This window comes from Copadichromis virginalis, linkage group LG11 (genome assembly GCF_057382275.1).
Source record: "Copadichromis virginalis isolate Kocher_CV1m ecotype Utaka linkage group LG11, C_Virginalis_male_GT1.1, whole genome shotgun sequence".
Taxonomy (NCBI): domain Eukaryota; kingdom Metazoa; phylum Chordata; class Actinopteri; order Cichliformes; family Cichlidae; genus Copadichromis; species Copadichromis virginalis.
Genome location: NC_140628.1, coordinates 13148600 through 13167813, shown reverse-complemented (window position 1 = coordinate 13167813; position 19214 = coordinate 13148600). Strand labels below are relative to the sequence as shown.

At 38.0% G+C, this 19214-nt stretch overlaps 1 protein-coding gene across 2 annotated transcripts in view; it reads right to left on the bottom strand.

Annotated features, from left to right (window-relative positions):
* Positions 1-11685, bottom strand: part of adcy2a (adenylate cyclase 2a) — a 54958-nt gene extending 43273 nt beyond the window's left edge. For both annotated transcript variants that reach the window (XM_085473196.1, XM_085473198.1), the window contains exons 1-2: positions 11138-11685; positions 4865-5062 (exon numbers count right to left, since the gene is read on the bottom strand). In XM_085473196.1, the coding sequence (XP_085329322.1) occupies positions 4865-5062; positions 11138-11659 (720 nt within the window). In that variant the 5' untranslated portion in view covers positions 11660-11685. The remainder of the gene's footprint in view (positions 1-4864; positions 5063-11137) is intronic.
* Positions 11686-19214: the final 7529 nt, after the last annotated feature.

Sequence of the window (19214 nt, the reverse complement as noted above, 5' to 3'; positions counted from 1 at the left end):
AAATTCATGATTAAAGTGAAATACTTGAAAAATAAATAAATAAAAAATTAAAGATCCCCTCTGGACATGCTTATTAATACAATTATCCAATCAGCTTTTAGGTCATGTTCACATTGACATATATAATTGGCTTTATTTTGTATATGAGATTGTGGAGTTACTGATCTCATAAGATTTTCATATTTAAAGAGTTGGGAGAAAATGGATGGAGGGATTAATAACAGCAATTATAGGTTTTAATTGTGTCAGACAAGCACAAAAGTCAGTTAAATAATACATTTGGCATCAGCAGGAAGAATCTAGACCGGCGGTTGTAGTGTAATGCTATGGGCAATGTTTTCATCACACTACAAACTTTATTACCAATCAGTCACTGTTTGATGACCTGATTTAGAATTGCTTTAAGCAACTCTTAATATCTTCTATATTTGCTATTTTCAGCATGAGAATGACCACACCACAAAGGTTAGCTCAAACTGATGTAATGGAGAGAATAATGATTGCAATGTTCACCAGATCTGAAGTAAATTCATCAGAAATTTGTACCTGAAATGTGTAGCTGTGGAAACTGTGAGGGCCACAAACCAGACGCCACATTTTAAAGCAATGCAAAAGCAAACAGACGCCTCACTCAGCATTAGTAAAGTGTTCTTTTCAAAACACTTGGTGATTACAAAGTAAATAACAACTAGTTTAGTATTGATACTAACGTCATCTGTAACTCTTTTGACCACCTTCTTGCTTTCGGCACTACAAATCTCTCAGAGCCAAGATGTGTTTCGAATGGCGCCTGCTCATTGCTATACTGTGCTCTGAACTGATTTCAGTCATTTATATGCAATATGCCTGGCAAAGAGTGTATCAGCCTTAGAAGCCAGCAACTACAATTGTTATTTAAACATATTTACTTCCAAAGCTGAATGTCAAAAGAATTTCATATAGCCATCAGATGTTTTGGCTTGCCCTGTCCTCTCAATCTGAGTGATATCAAGAACTATTCATTTATTATTCTGACTAGAACATCTAGTCTAAAAATTAGCACATATGTATTATTCACATGCTTTTTCCTTACTGACTACATAAATAGATATGACTCACATTCATTTCACTAATACATGAAGTAAGTTTTCTGGTCACCCCGGGCGTAAATGAGTAAACTGAAAACTGTATACAAAGATGACGCTGTGTGAGAACACTAATGAGTCATTAGCTTAATCTATAAATTGGCAACAAGCAACAAAAATGCACAGACAGCAGCGCTTCTCAAAAATAATGTGTTTTTCAATACATTTTAATTAACATGGCTAAGATGCAGCAGTGAGAGAGCAGTAATGTCATAATCGCTGAAAATTTCAGTGAACAGAAGAAAAGCATGAATGGAGTGGTGTGTGAATCAGGCCAACTTAAGCTACCTCTCTGAGTCTACACTAGACATCTGTCTTGCCATTACACTTGAATGTGTGCAGCTTTCCAGTGACAAAGACTTAAAGTTCTGTGCCGCATTCATGGAACCCTTTCGTAGGCTGCATATGGCAGTAACAATGAAGAATCACTGTGCATTTGGCTGGCATTTTTTACCTTGTGTCTGACCTCAGTATGCATAGATGCATTTCTCACAAAAATGAAAGGAACACTTTATAAACACATCAGATCTCAATGGGATAAAATCATCTATATCTATACTGATAAGGACTGTGTAATGTGTTAGTGACAAAAGGATGATTCAGCTGTCCATGGGCCTGGCTGTGATTGGCGCGTGGATATACAGCTCTGGAGTAACTGGTTCAAGCTGGGGGACCCGCCCATTAAATGAAGGCTGGAGCGCCACGAGAGGTTCTTGCGTTTCTCCCAATGTCCAAGCAGAACCCCATGACAGCTGCTGGCTGCAGTTTCTCTGCAACAGTTGAGGAAGTGGAGTGGGTAGGGGTGAGCTGCCGTTCCTTTTGATCACCTGTTTTCTCCTGTTTTTGAGTAAGTTTAGGAGGTCAGACACAGTCTTTATTTTTGGCTCTGGTTTTGGGAAGGTTAGGTATGTGGGAATCAATTTAGATTCTTCTGTTTATTATTTTGGCCTTGGCTCACCCTGAAGTGTTAACATTCCCGTTTTGTTGTTCCTCTTTTTATCACATTGTGATGAGTTGGGACGAGTGCTTCACTCATGTTATGACCTGGCCCCTAGACGGGTTGTAAGACTGTTAAAAGGGAGTTTTTCTTTCCCAATGCTCATAAGGGGTCATATGATTGTTGGGTTTTTCCTCTGTATGAGGCAACTGTTGTTGCGATTTGGTGCTGTATAAATAAAATTGAATTGAATTGATAATTAAAATTAGAGAGGACTGAACTCAAAGACACCTCCTCAAATCAAAGTTTAAAAAAGTCAGGCCAGGGATTGTCATGCACCAGCAGGAACCCAGGCCCCACTGCACCAGTGTAGAGTCTTACAATGAGTCATAGGATTTCATCCCAATTTCTAATGGCAGTCAGAGTGCCATTGTCTAGCCTTTGGAGGTCTGTCTGTCAATTGATATGCCTCCCCAGACCATCACTGACCAACTACGAAACCGTTCATCCTAAATGATGTTACAGGCAGCATAACAGACCTTTTCATGTCTTTCATATGGACTCAGATGTGAAAAGCTCTCATATGTGAAAAGCACAATTAGGCTCTACAGTGCCAGGCAGTGAACACAGCGGTCATTCGAGGATGTTGGGCCCTCAAGACACATTCATGAAGTCTGTTTCTGATTGTTTGGTCAGAGACACTCACACCAGTGGGCTGCTGGATGTCATTTAGTAGTTCTGCAGTGCTCATCCTGTTTCTCGTTGCACAAAGGAGTAGATACCGGTCCTGCTGTTAGTCCTGTCCAGCTTTCATAGAGCAATTGCCTATCTCCTAGAATCTCCTCCATGCTCTTGAGACTGTGCTGGGAGACACAGCAAACCATCTGGCAATAGCATGAACTGATGTGCCGTCTTGGAGGAATAGGACAACCTTTGAAACCTCTGTAGGGACCAGAAAAACTGAAAACCCTCTCTTGCACTCTTGGCAATTTTATTGATATCAAAACAGCCTCTCTGCTACTTATCTGACCACATTAATCCCAGAGGTCTAACTGACTTGATTCTATACTGTGATTACAAAGTGTTCCTCTGTTATTTTTGAGTGGTGTATATAGCATACATATAGTTAGTTTAAAGGGCAACTGTGGCTTTTCCGCACGTATGAATGGCTGGATGATCAGAAGAGACAGGTTTCACACAAGACACCTGCCAAGCATTTTGCATCAAAGTCACACTACTATATAAGGTGTAACGAATAAGTTCAGAGAGTTGTTCTGTAAAAATCTGAATCCACACTGGAATTGAATTTGGCAGGTTTTCCATTGAAGATATCTTTTGATGTATCTTCAGGATACTTTTAGCGCCGCTGCTATTTTTAGATCAGTCCCTTGAAGCAGTGATATGACCACTTAGACTTGTTCATCTATGATTTCAAAAGGACCCAAATTTCACGTGAAGGATCACAGCTGGTGACAAGAACTAGATCTCTGGCTATGACATAGCAGTTTTAAACAGTTTTTGGTCCAAGAGTCCACAGTTTCCAAGCCTAAAGGTAGCACATTAACCTCCTAGGACCTGGCGTCCACATATGTGGACATCACATTTTGATATCCACTTATGAGGACATTATACTACAACTGTTCTATCGAAATTTTAAATGAATATCTCATATGTGGCTCTCATTTTTCTTAGAAATAAAAATTAGGTAAAAAAATATCAGGTAGTTCTTTGTTTTTACATTCATCAGGTCCCAATATGCCCAAATATCACAGAGAAATTAAAAATGCATGCCAAGGAAGAGTTCGGGTCTTAGGAGGTTAAGTATGGATTTTCGCTACTTCTCTTCACAAAATTAAAAACATAATTTGAAGGACTGTCATTTTAGCACAGTGAAAGAGAGCCAGTGCATATCAGTAAAGAGCAAGCGCAAGCAGACAGAATGCGACCAATCAATCTAAAGATATCAGCCAGACTTAGACCAGCTAGTCATGCACAAGAAGATGATCCTGACGGCTCAGCTATGGCTTTGGATATTTCTGAGAAATTGGATAATTCTCTTGTTATAAGCTCTAAACTTATATAATCTTCTCTCTATAACCTTAGTCGAGTAATAATATTGCAGGTTTCTAGATCAGTGTAGTTTGTGTAAACTGCATAGAAACTCCCTTGAATACCATTTACAGTAGCAATCTATAAAAAAAACAACAACCCTAATCTCTGGTGAAAGTTAGTGTGGTTTTCCAATCAAAGGTTCAATAATTATATTTTTTCTAACAGATGATTAGACTTTAATGTAATTTTCTTGTATTAATATCATTCTAATATAATTTCTCTTTCTCTTTGTATTAGAACTTCAGTCTATCAGCTAAACTCATTAAGACAAAAGTAAAACTAAAAAGCAACAAAACATGATTAAATAGCAGAAAGCGCTGAAGAACATGCATGTATGAATGTAAAACTTCAAAGGCAGACTGTCTCAGAATGTAGGTCAGAAATCACATCAGATAAAATAAAAGATTAAGATTTTTTTTAAACCAGGCCAATTACATTCCTGTGTCACATTTCACATAGCTCCACATTCTAACCACACTCCACATCAGCAGAGAGTAAAAAGGAGAGACTTAGGTATACGTATGATGTTGAGCTCAAGTTCCATCATACTTTTTATTGTCTCTGTATCAGTTTTTATCTAAACCAAATCACAGGAGTATCTATAAAACACAAATAAATCACTTCATTTAAACACATATGTAACATGCTCTACAACAAATAAATGTACCAGAAATTTCATCGCTTGTCTTACCTGATCCCACGGACAGATGATCCCTCCAGAAAACATAAAAAGGTAACCCATGGCAACCAAACAAGCCCAGATGACCAGGGAGAAAACACGTAAAAGCTTCTTGAAGACAGACTCAATGCAGACAAGCACAAATACAGCCAGGAATATGGCCAGTGCTGTGGGTACAGTGATTACAAAGGCCACATGGTCCGCAATGTTCTGGAAAAGGACAGAACAAAAAAAAAAAATTGAGCATCAGAAAGGTGAGAAAAAAGTGAGACATGTAGATGGACATTTTAAGAGGGAAGGGAATTTATCAGACGACTGAAGAATAATCTGAGTAAAATACCCTTTCCTACAAATTCAAAGGGCAGATTTCTCGAGAGGACACAAAACAACCTTTGTAAGAAAAAGCCATTTCCCTGTCTCTTTCTGCTTTAATATTCTAAAAATAGAGTAACCGAGGCAGATGTGTGCATGCAAATGTACACACCTGCCATAAAAACTAACTAGGGACTGTGGATATAAATGAACACTTACAAAGAAAACACTGTATCACAGCTCCTGGTAAACCGAATTTAACCAATCTCCATATTTACAATTTTGTTTGCATAAGATTGAGAAAAAAAACAAACCAAACAAAATGCAAATAACCTAAAAAAAAAAAAGAAAAAAGAAAAAGGGGTAAAACTGCCCCCAAAGGATAAATCATGAGTTCACAAGTTCCTATGAAGTCCTGTGGGAACTTAGTGCACCCCATGATTCAGTGAATTGCAGAACCACCTTTGGCAGCAAAAACCTACAGTATTGTTCATTCACAGCTCTCTGCAGCAATTCCGTTGAATTGAGCTCTATACTTTGACTCGGCCATTGCAACACCTCAATTCTTTTCTTTTTCAGCCATTCTGTTATAGATTTGCTGCAGTGCATGTCACAGGGTGGAAATGGACAAGTTAACTGGGTTTTTCATCTTGCATGAGTGCTGTGTTTTACTATTTTTAATATTGTACAGTTTTCTTGTATTATTGCATGTTTTTGATTGTATTTCTTGTTGACTTGTCATGGAGAGACTCCGCCCCTCCCTGATTACTAACTTGGCACACCTGGGAGGTCACAGAGGCCCAATAAGAGGGCCTTGCAGGTCAGGAGAAGGAGGGCAGCAGAGATGGCGAAGTAGTGGGCAGCAGCGGCAACTGAGGAGGTCGCAGGTCAGAGGACATTCTCGAGAGAAGCTTAACTGGCGACAGCAATAGCGTTGGAGGTGCTGGCGAGTGGGCTGCAGAGGAGCAACTGGGAATATTCTGCAGCGGTGTGGGAGATTCGCAGCTGCGGGATGGGCAGAAGTACGCCGGATGTCGGTGAGGGGCGAGACACCTGACACGTGTATTGCTCTTTTATTCTATTTTAATAATTGTTGTCCCTGCCCAGGGTATTTTACTGTTTATGTGCAAAATAAATTATATTTTTAAAATGTCCTATTGTTTCTGGCTCCAATATTGCTATTCCCGTTTAAGAAGGTTCCCCTTTTTAAAGTAGAACCTGTATTAAACCGTCCTTGGTGACATGCATAGGATCATTGTCCTTTTGCAGTCCCTTCTGGTCAAGCATTAGCCATTGCACAGATGGCATCACATTTCACTCCAAAATGCTTTGCTATAAAGAGGTGTTCATAACTAACTGAATGAGTGGAACCTGTCCAGGTCTTGGGGCTGCAAACAAGTCCAAATCATCAGCCCTCCACCACCGTGCTTGGCAGCTGGTGTATTTGTGCTGGAATGCTGTGTTTGGTTTTCACCAGAAATAACTTGTTCAATAAATCTTGTGGTTTGTTCAGAGGCACTTTTGCTATCCTAAGCTGTGCTACTAGAGAAAGAAGGGGCTTTTTTTGGGACTCTTACAAATAAGCCATACTTGTTCAGTCTTATTTTTTATGAACTTTAACATTTAACATGCAAACTGAGCCTGTAGAGGCTGAGATGTTGTTCTTGAATTTTTTGTAGTTTCTTTGAGCATTGCACAGTCTGACTTTGGGATGTATTTTCTGGGAGATTAACTCCTGGGAAGATTGTGGCAATGCACACCAATTTCCAAAACTTTATAGAGGTGGTCATGAGGAGGAAAACAGTACATTTGACTAGCAGCGCCTGACTACTATGTACTTTCATGATTCCTATGGAAGCAGTAAGGGTCTACTTTGATTTTCACAGGACTGTGTTATTATATTATAGATAATAAGCTGTTCAATAACAATACATGTATCCATGTCCTGTCATATCCTCTTCTCAGTGTGCAATGATAGAATAAATTAAAGTGTCAGGATGTTACACGGTCCAAAACAAAAACAGATACAAAAGTCGTTAATTAGTAATTAGCTGAAGTATTCATTATAGGCATGTTTAATTTCTTAAATACACTTTGATATGCAAGTTCTGATAAAATATTCAAGAGCTTCTCCAAGGTATAGGATGTTAAAGTGAGACACGAGCTGCCAGGCTTTGCCAGGCTTCACCCCATCAGTGGTTTCACAGTGGTATGATGGGGGATGGAAAAGGGTCAGGACAGGGACATGGAGGCTGATGTCTCATATCATATCATATTTTCCTTTGGAGGAAATGAAATCTGTAAAAAATTTCCAACATTTGAGATAAATCAATCAGTTCTATGAATAACGGTTTTCAATGCTGGTTCAGTATATATTAATTTAAAAACATACGTGATTCACAGACGTGATGATATTAAGAGAGCCTCATAAAATAGCTTCCACATCCATGCACGTGATTGTCACGTTTAAAAATTAAAAATATCCACTATACGAAGCAAAACATAATCCAGACTGACAGCAACAATTAAGACTGTTTAAATTCTCATTTCAACTAGTGCGTAAAAAAAGTAGTCATGCATAGTCATGCATATAGTTAATTGAAAATGTGTACTTCTCATTCACTGCAGCGTAATTACTAAAACGATTTTTATTCTTTCAATCAACTCTTTCAAAAGTGACCTGTAATTCTGCTAGCTTAACAATGTTTCTCTTTGCATTTATCCTTTTTCTAGTTCTCCTTCTCCTTATTTAGCCCCCCCACCCCCCACCTATCCTCTGTCTTTTTCTCATGCGCAGTCAATGCACTGGGACATGAGAGGATGTGTGTGGCTGCAGAAAGCCACATAGAGTTTGTCTCGCCCAGAGCAGAGCTCCAAAACAGCACAGGATTTAGGTCAGCCAGCTAGGAGGATGGAGGGATGATGGGATATGAATAAAAAGAGAGACAGAAATATGAGGAGGTGATAGATGGCATAAGAATGGGATGATGGAGAAAAAAAAATAGCAATCAGAAAATTCATGCATATCCAGCACAGGGATAGAGGAAAAATATATATATAAATAAATACATAAAAATAAAAAACAGAAGGCAGAAGATGTTGAAACAGATAGTCTGAGCAGTGGGCAGGAAAAGATTTATTCACTGTGTACCAACAAAAACATTAAAAAGATATTTGTTAATGTTTTTGTTTATATTTTTATTTAATAGAACTGTTTTCCTAAAACTACAGTTTCAAAAGACTCTTGGTTGGTTCTGGTTTATGCTTCTTGCTTTATGTTAATTATTAATGGTTTTAGGCGCTTTTACCTTGGGGTTAAAAATACTTCTATATTTTGATCTAGTTAAACATTTGTGTTAAATAATAAGGTCAAGATGAAGTTATCCTTCAGGCTGAGACTAAGGTGTCAAATCTTAAGAATGACCAACTATCTTATCTCTCCATGTGGAAACCCATAACATCACTATTACAAGAGAGTGTATCCATGATATTTATAATCTAGTTTGGAAAACTTGTATCATGATTTGTTTCAATAGTGGTTAGAAATTCAAACTATAAATCTATTATTCTTTCATTTCATTTCATTTATTTATTTATTTCACACTTGGTACAACAGATCAAACAAACCAACCACACTTTCTATCAATAAAGCACTACAACCATGTGTGAAAAGGAGCAGGAAGAAGAAAATATTCTATTATTCTAAAATTATTCTTGATTTGATAAAAGAAAGAGGGCACTATTTAACTGCTGACTCCCAGTACTAGTGTCAAAGCAATGACCTGCACGACCTTTCTGAAGTTCAGACATAATTTCGAAGCATATATTTAACTGAAAACAGTACAACTATAATATATCCAATGTTGTTTTTGAATTTGATGCCAGCAACATGTTTTAAAAACCTGAGACAGAGGCTTATTTCCCCACAGTGCTGCATCACCTCTTGTTTTAACAGCACCTTGCTAAGTGTTTGGGTACTGAGGGGACCAAATGCTGTTATGAAAGCATAATATTCCCATATTATTGCTTGATATTTGCCATTCTTTTCATTGCATAATGGTATGAGTGTTTTCAATACAAGCTGCACTGTAGACAGTATAGTTTAGCACCAGTTCGCCTACTACACAATCACGCTGATGGAAAATGTGAAATGCTGTTTTTCTTGCTGAAATAAGCAAGATGTTCTCCAAAAATTACTAAATGAGCAGTAATGCTACCATCAAGGAACTGACCTTTGAACTTTGACCTGAGAACAAGCCAGACAGTCTTCATTCTCTATAGCATAGAGAAAGAGCCATCCATGGTTTTTGAACGAAATCTTACATTTTTTAAATTTCAGATAACACACCAACTAACCATAGGAAACTGCTTATTGTAGTCATCTGTAAGTCATAGTGTTGTTCAGACCTTTTGTTTGCAAGTATATTATCCCCCATTGGAATTATTGTACCATTAAATTAATGTAAAGCAGTTTCTCACAGAGTAGTAAATCCCTACCTATCTTTATTTCTGAATGACTTTTGCACGGCTTTTAAACAAGTATTTTGTTGCAGTTCTCATTTCCAAACACAATGTACTGCCTATTTTAGTAATAAACCTAACTTATCATCACTGGATAAATGCTTTTATATGTTTTTTTTATATTTTATTGTGCTTTTTTTGCTTTTAACTGTACTGGAGTACAGTAAAAGTATGAGCACAGGTCTTTTTAATAACGTAAAGGCAGAGCCATTATCATCCCATCAGAGCTGGTTGAACCTTTACACCGTGCTGCAGTGTCAGCCAGTCTTAGTTGATAGTGCTGAATCTTGGTAATCTGCTATTGTTATTGTTTCAGTAATTAGGTATGAGCCCCCACTGAAAGCTACCACCTGGTTTCAACCTGGTCCTAACACCTGAACTATAAAATAGTGATGATATGTGAACTGCACAATATCTACATGCTTCAATATCTACTCACAGTTGAATAAAAACTAATTTTTGAAAAAAAAAAAAAAAGATCATTTTTGTCATGTTAGGACGCACATTCACCTCATCCCACCCCGTGGATACCACTAATATTATAATATGCAACAATTAAAAATGTATGTAACATTATTAAAACATTCTTAACTAAAAATTTGAAAGTTTCCAGATTATGATATGCTCGCTCATAAGATTTCAGCCTTTTTGATGTGTCATTTGTTACCTAATCAGACATTTATGATTTTGTTTCGTTCTAACTGATTGTCCATGCAAGGAACTGCAACAGCTGACTTTCCAACCACATGTTAGTGAGCTCATCAGGTTACTATGCAAGATTTTCTAAATATTATGTGATATGTGCTCTGTGAGCCAGTGCTTTCTATGCAATACTGTGTCTTTGTATGTTTTAGACTGATCACTTCAAAACAACAGACACAGCAGAGACAGTAGGAGAGAGACACTTTTCTAGATTCGGCCAATGTCTAAAGAGTTCTTGTTTTCTTAGTTATATAACAGTATGAAAGTAGGAAGCTAATGAAGGACAGTCTAAAATGGAAGCAGAGCCAATGACCATAAGCACTTATATTGTGCTATTTTAGAGCCTTTTTTCACTTTATGAATTTTCAGATTTTTCCGGAAAACATACTCCATGAAAATAGTGAAAAAAGGAAACAGATCTTTCTGCAGCTATGAGCTCATAAAATAACTAAGACCCTTGCATCCCCTCTCACCTTTATCTCACCCTTCTCCTCACATTAGTTTTGCAATAAAGACATGCTGTGACAACCTAAGCATGTATGTACAAACAAACTGTGTGTAGTCAGTTTCGGTGACCCCATTTGCATGAATACTTATAGGATGTACACTATACATTATATAATATATACATTATACAGTATGTGGCTTGCATCCACTTCAATAAATGCAACTGTTTAATATTCATTTCCTACACACACATAAGTCTGCATGTGTGTGTTTGTTTCTGTGTGTTTTGAATGAGCAGCTTACCAGTCCTGAAGCAAAGAACACAGTCAGCAGAGCCAGGCAGGCACCCATCACTATGAGGAGCAAAAAGACAATCAGAGGATGCTGCTGGCTCATACAGTAGTATGATTCATACAGCCAGTCTGGGGACTTGTTTCTCTTCACTTCACCACCACCTCCTCTTCTGTTTACTTCAGACTCCCCTGTCCGGTCAAGGAGATACCGCTTTCTCCTTATAGCCTCCTGCCACATGGATCTTGGAGCTGAGAGGGAGGAAAAAGAGGAGGTGGTCACTGCTGAGGTATGAGTAGTTTCCACCACAGATGAAGAGCAGTTGCTCTTTTCTGTTCTTCTGCTGTTGTTGTTCCTGTTGAGGACCCTGAAGTGAGAGCTCCTAAGCTCCAGCTTAGTCTTCGAGTCCTTCTCCACCTCCCCTCTCAAGTCTTTCAGGCGGGGACGGCTGAAAGCTGAGGCTGAGTCTGAGTCAGAGGCAGTGTGCGCTGGCTGGAGTGGTGGCAAAAACGCACCAAGGGTAGAGCGCAACATCCTCCTCTTTCTCCTCCTGCCAACATGTTGGGGTGGAAAATGAAGAGAAGTGCAGGCAGTGAGTGCTCTTTAGAGTGAGAGAGAGAAAAGTGGGAGGGAAGTGGAGGGAAAGAGGAGGGAGAGAGGGCTAAGGGGGAGGGGAGAAAGAAAAAGAAGGTGCAGCAGCAGGGAAAAGTCAGCAAGTGAATGAAAGAGTAGAAAAATGAAAGGAGCAGAGAAACTGACATTTATGGAGAATGCATTATGTGGTATTATTTGTAATAACATGGGTTTGAGCCCAGTCCTAGAGCTGTAACCCAGATGATGATGATTTTCAGAGCAGCGATAAACCATATCATTAAATCAATTCTTTTTCAGTTATCCCCTTTGCCTCTCTTACTTAATAAATAGCCAAGCAAATAACACATTTGTCAAAACATGCATATTTGCATTTTTTCCCCCAACTGCAGATTACAAAACAGAACCTCAGTTGAGGTTAAAAAATATCCAAATAAATTTGTTATCAATGTATAGTAGGACGTTACGAGTATGAGCAATGATGTGCCTGCCCAGAAAAACTGAAAACTGGCACACTTGTACATACATGGCATCTCCTCAAATCCTGTGTGTGTACTCCTGCAATGATGCACATGCACAAATGCCAACACACACACACACACACACAACCCCGTTCAGCTATCTTAGTGAGGACCCTCATTGACACAATGGTTTCCCTAGCCCCTTACCCTAACCATAACCTAATTGTAACCCTGACACTAAAACCACATTTTGAGCCTCAAAAAATTCAAAAATGTGAGGACCGGGTTGTGTGTCCTTACAAGTGACTGCTGGTTCTCACATATATAGTACAAAGATAGCTAGACAGGAACACACAGACACACACACACACACACGCACACACACACGGGGCAACCGAAAGGTGGTGCTGGCCAAACCACTGTCATTACAAAGATGAGTAAATCATGACAGGTTCCTCTAATCCCCTAAAACCTGAACAACCTCATTTGTGGGCTGAGTTTGCACAGCAAAACGACATATTACTGAAAAAACAATAATAAACAACAAATATATAATTTCTATATTAAAACTACAAATATACCCTATGGAATGCTGAAGGGTTTAGCATGTGACTGTAACATTTTTCAACTGCAAAACAGAAAATAATGAAAACATTTGGACTTGGAGATGAAATGGGTGATGTGATTTAAAATTATTTGGATTTGATTGAGGAGCCCTAAAATAAATTATCATTACTAAAGAATTATATGTGAGCTACTCGTAAAGTTTTCCAATATCAACAATTTAACATTTATGTTTGAAGAGAGTTCAGCTCACATTTTTATCAACTCTGGGACTGCCTGACCAAATGGAGACTGCGAAGCCGTACTGATGATATATTTTTATTGTACAAAGCTCAGCTCCAACTGGGAAAAAGGAAAAAAAAAATCACAGAGTATCAAAGCTGTATCTGCATTCTATTGTTAAAAAAAGGATTTGACTATTTGTATCATTGCTGAACAACCAGCATGCCACATAATCTTTAAATGGTAGGTTAACCTGTCAAGATGTTCCACCAACTTCCATATTTAAGGCTTGAAGCTTTGAGTGTGAACACATCAGAACTGGCAAATTTCAGTTTATCTGATTCAACCGTTTAAGAATTTCAGGCACATCCAGGCACGGCTTTGAGGGCCACAGTATCTGCCAGCCGTCATCAATACAGAAAATCTGAATATTTCTTGCACTGTAGTTCCATGTTTGGATATCACCTAAACATAACAATAAATCAGTTATTAATTGATGATTTAATATGCTGCAAATGAAAGATTTTTTCCTGCTTCCTTATAAATAATTTATTTTAATATTGTTATAAGGATAGAGTGCAATGTGACCAATTAAGCTAATTTAGAGATAATGTGCAGACGGGAAAACATGATACTTATTCATTCCAAATGAAGCTGAGAATATTTGTGGGCAGTAGTTAAAAAAAATGTAGCTACACCTCCCTCATAAATGGACAGGAATGTATCCCTCAAAGAGCTTTTATAAAACAAATTCACATTTTTACAGTGCTCAGCGTGGAGTTAAATATCTGGCACTAGTATCCTGCCTGCAACATGGAGCTTTGATTTGTCCTGAACCACAGCCACCCTGCTTTTCTTTGCTAACTATTCTTTTCGCTCGTCTTCATCAGTACCTGCACATCATAGCATCATTTTATTCACCCATTTTCTCTTAGCTTTCATCTCTGCCTTCACCTCTTATTTCATACCCAGGTATTTTCCCAGCTCATTTTCCACAAGTACGCTGTCTCTGCTCCTGCATTCCAATCCCTTCTTCCATCTCGCACCTTTCATCCTCTCCCCATCATGTCCCAAAGAAATCCTTATATATTCTCTCCTTCAAATTCATATTTCTATCCTTTTTCAGGGTATAAAAAAGTATATCCATTTTGTGAGCTTCAACTTCTGTTCCCCTACTTCATCCAATATTTTCCTATCCCTTCATTTTTTTTTTTCACATCACAATTCAGGTTCCCTTTTCACATGCCTTTTATTTTCCCTTTCTTCCCTCTTCCCCCCCATCATGCCTCCAGTTGGTGAGCTCATTCTATCTTGACCTACTTTCTGCTACCATCTTACGTCCCGTCTCTTCTTTCACTCATCTTTTCTCAGTAACATTATTATAGTTTGATATGGCCATGTGCTGTAGGTGACACTGGCAGCTTATGTAGGAAAGATGATTGTTTTGGTCAAAGAAAACTATCCTGTTGTTTTATAAACTCAATTCTGCAGAAATTGGGACAATGTATAAAGTGTTAAAAAAAAAATCAATGCGAGGCTCATGAATCCATGTTATTCACAGTGGAATATATATATTTAAAAAACAAAGTTTTTAAAATGAGTAAACATACGATTTTAGGAAAAAACATTTCCTCATTTTTAACTTGATGGCATCAACAAAAGTGAGTCATAATCTGCAGATTCACTAACCTGCAAAAACCTGCATTTCCAAATTGTGAAACAATTTCAGAAAGATCTTCTGACATTAAATCCCAAAGATCTTTGGGTACTCATCATCTACAGTACATACAATCAAAAGAAGATGATAAGTACTACAGAATCTGTGCACGGCACAAGGCTGAAAATCAATATTGAATGCTCATGATTTTCAGGCCCTGAGGCACCACTGCATTAAAAATGGGCATGATTCGGTCATGTCAATGAATGCATGGGCTCAGAAACACTTGTAGAAATCAGTATCTGGAAACAGTTCTTGTTTTTACAGCCGATGCATTTTAAAGCTCTATAATATAAAAAAGAAGCCATATCTCAACATGATCCAGAAATTTCACCATCTTCACTGGCCAAAAAAACATAGTTAAAATGGACTGAAGCAAAGTGGAAAGCTGTTCTGTGCTCAAATGAATCAAAATTTGAAATTGTTTTTGGAAAACATGGTCTGCATCTTAAACTAAAGAGGACAGTGACCATTCTGCCTGCATGACAATTTTAGGGGTGGGCGATATAAACGATATACGATAGAAACGATATAAATTTGGCCAACGATAGAGATTTTGACTATACCGCTCTATCGCGATAGCGCATGTTGATGATGTCATCAAGCTACGCCTGTTTTGGTCGAAAGCGTCGCAGTGGCTACAACAATTATGCCGCGAGTCATAGCAAAGAGATGAAGCACTTTTGAAATATGGGGAAAGCCAAAAACTGCGCTTCCGTAACACTGATTCATTAATGTTGAATTCTCTCGCAGCTGCTCTATGTTGCAGTATATTAATAACTAACCTTGTATTGTGGTTGAATAATCTCAGTTGTTCTCCTGACTGAAGTTTGGCCCGTGTATAGCATACTGCTATGCGATTGCATTTGCCTTTAACCACCAGAATCCCTCACGTTAACTTTTATCGAGTGGAAAAAAAGTTGGCGTTCATCCGCCAGCTTCACTGTGCTAATGTTATGCTAACATAGCTGTGTTGCTAGCAATCACGTAGCACAACATTATATACCAGGTAGTCCAACTTCAGTAACCCTGCAAACGCCACTGCTGTTTAGTTTTCTGTCTTCATTATTTTGGAAGTGGTAGCAGAGCTGTACGTTTTAATTAGTTTCAAAAATCTCTCAGCCAGAACATGGTATGAAATGTTTAGGTGGAAACTAGCGAGCTAACTTCCTGTTAACTTCTAACTCCGTTAAATTTAATAAATTCTGTTTTCATGGATGCCTGGATGTTAAACTTAATTGTTACACCTGGTAAAGCAGCAACGCTGATGATTTCATTAAAGATGAAAGAATTTAGACCGTTTTTCACTCTCAGTATTCGTTTGACTTTGGGACCTGAATTACAATGACATTAAATATCGATTGGCAACCAAATCCTTAACTCCAGTTCATGTCAAGCAAAAGGGTGGTCAAAATATTGAGTTTCCTTTTTTTCTATTTAGTTTTTGTAGAGATACACCAGTTGCTCTGACAGTTTAAGATGAGGCAAGGGGCCTTTAGGCAGAAAATCTGTCAGGGGCACCAACAAGGACTTCAGCTTTTTCATTGAGTTCAAGAAAAAATGAAGTCCCTGTTTGTGCTTCTGACAAATTTCCTACTAAGAACCTCAGATATATAACTGAATGTCATCTGCATAGCAGTAATAAAATAATTCCTTAAAGGTGCTCAAAATGTGCTACAGAGTGAATAGAAGGCCCCAAAACAGAATCTTGTGGCACACTGTATGTAAGAGAAGTGGCAAAGGAGCTGTACTTAGAAACAGCCACAGAAAAGCATCATTCAGGTAGAAATGATGCAAAGGAGAACCAGACACCCACCCAATATCTGAGCCTCTTCAGCAAAATATGAACAATATCAAAAGCAGAGGTAAGGTCTAACATCAGCAAAACGAAACATTCTCCTGCATCACTTTACAACAAAATGCCACTGGACACACTAAGAAGAGCAGTTTCTGTAGAATGAACCAGTAATGTGTTGATCATAGTGAGCACTCAAAGACCAATAGACTGAAACAGGAGAGAGAAGAGGAGGAATCTTTCAGTGAGTCAACCAATTTTACCATCTTCAGTAAAGAAACAGGTGAAAACTTTCTGAAATAGCACGCCGAGCTGATGCAGGAACACACAATGAAGATGCTGATGGACAAGTATTATTTCACGTCATGTGAAAAAATAGGGACAGCAGGTGGAGCAAGAGTAACAATATTACTAATAGTGTTAAATAACACCTTACGATTACCTCTGCTCTTTGTAACAAGGTTTGAAAAAGACAAAATCGTTTATGAGGCTATTTCTCATTTTTGTCTGGACATATAAATGCATTTAAACATCACAAATCATTATTTTAGGTAGGCATCCTAAACTCATATTGTTACACTTTCAAAATAAGAGTTACAATCTGCCTTTCTGGGATCAAATTCAACATCAGTGGTTTCCAAATTGTGTGCTGGGATTTTGTATCTAAATAGTTAGTTTGTTGTGTCAACATATTGTGTGCAATAATACTAAAATCTATACTCCAAAAATACTTCAGTCAAAAACAAGCAAAAAAAAAAAAAAAAAAAAAAAAAACACAAACAAAAAAAACACACCAAAAATATATCAGTCACAGGGTAAGTCATTCTATTTGCACAAGATTTGCACATGGATGGTGGGCGTTACCAGAGGTGACACATCAAAAGGCCTTGAGGAGGACAGTAATATTTGTGTAGAAGACCAACAGAGAGGAAAACAAATCTCTCTATAGACAGTTTAAAGAGAGCCACCCGTCTTAAAGCTTTAGATGCATCAGGGATGTCAACAGTGCTAACCCTGAGGGTGTTATCTGTCAGGAGAAGTTTCCTAATGTTAACACTGTGGCAAGCATGATTAAAAGACTGTGGGAAACCAAAGATCCTGGCCTAAAAGAAGCTTCAAACGAGAGCTGGAGCTGAACCAGAAGCAGCTGTGTTGAGAGAAAGTATCTGCTAATGTGGTGGAGGTAAGCAGCCCATGGTGCAAAGCAGAAGAAAGCTGACACAATAGCAACAACACTTACAAGAAGACTGCTAGGTCAAGATGTCACTATGAAATTAACATAAAATGAGCAATGAAAAACATATGACGTTTAAAAAATTAAATAGAGCATGCTTGTTCTCAATGACTTTCAAAAATCACATGTGGTAACAATTCTCATACAAAAACTTTCAGCACGCTGCGCTGGAGCTCTCACTTTGTCAGCCAAGGCAATTACCCGTGTATTTTCACAGCGGAACACTGAACTCAGTTTACTGTCACCTAATGCAATATGCCACAAAAAGTGCGAATAAAATAATGGGCTTATCTTTTTAATCACGTCAAAAACTTCACACTTTGGGGTTTCTTTTTTAGGAAAAGAGTAAAAGTGAGCTGTTATTGGTAAGTGTAATTAGATGGCAGCTGTGCTAATGTCACAACAAGGACGAAGCAAGTAAACAACTGGCAAATATTTTTAGATTTTAAATACCATACCTATTCTCTTTAAAATGTTATCGTCTTGAAATGTTCGATAACTTACTTTAACGCAAACTCCTCGTTTGCTCCCATTTGATCTGGAAATTGTTTCGCACCAGTCCAGCAGAGGGCGCCTGCTCCAAAATACCGGAAGTGATTGGCCATTTCCGTCCAATCAGTAGGTTTTTATTTTTGCCAATAAGGGAAGACAAAAAGAAAAATAAGTCTGGATTTTGCAGTTTTACATTAAAATTTATTCGTTTTTACTCATGGTCAAATGTATTATAGTGCGAACAAGATATCTTATTCTTTTAACAAGGGGAAACAGGCCATCTCTTAAATATTTTAGAAGATGTGACAGGGAATACTAAACTGGCAGTAAACCCATAGTGAAGACATTGGCTTACTATATCGTACAACACTAGGTTTTTAAGGGGATTTTGTATTGGACAAGCAGTTTTTTTTGGTCCCCAAACAACACATCTTAATTGTTGTTCTATCCACATATGATACAATGATATGCTAGACATAAATGTACTAAAGTATAGATTGTCTCTTTTCCCTGGCTGTCTCCACTTCTCATTTGATTTAACCTAGATATCAAAGAAGACCTGGATATTTTAAGGCACTAGAGTATTTAACTGTAACCCTTCATTATCTGGGCAAAGAAATTTGCCACTTAACCCATAAGTGTGTCTAACTGAGAGCCTCCCAGCAACCTTAACCTTCATATTCTCTTGGTAACCTTGGTGATGATTGTACTAATAACTTTGATGCACAATTAAATGCTTAAAAGCACCATGGATGTTTTGAATTTAGGTTGATAGAATGACTCAATATTAAGTATCACAGAATGTACTGCACTAGCACATATACCAATACAAGAGCATACATACAATCTCGCAAATGAATTACTTCATTTGTGAGATTTTAATTTATAATACTCTTTGCATACACTTTGTAAACCATCCCACCTGCCATGTCTGACTCCGACCTTTAACTGCATCCCAATCCAAAAGCAAGTTTTACCCTTCAAGCAACCCTTTGAAGGAGCACATACCCGGG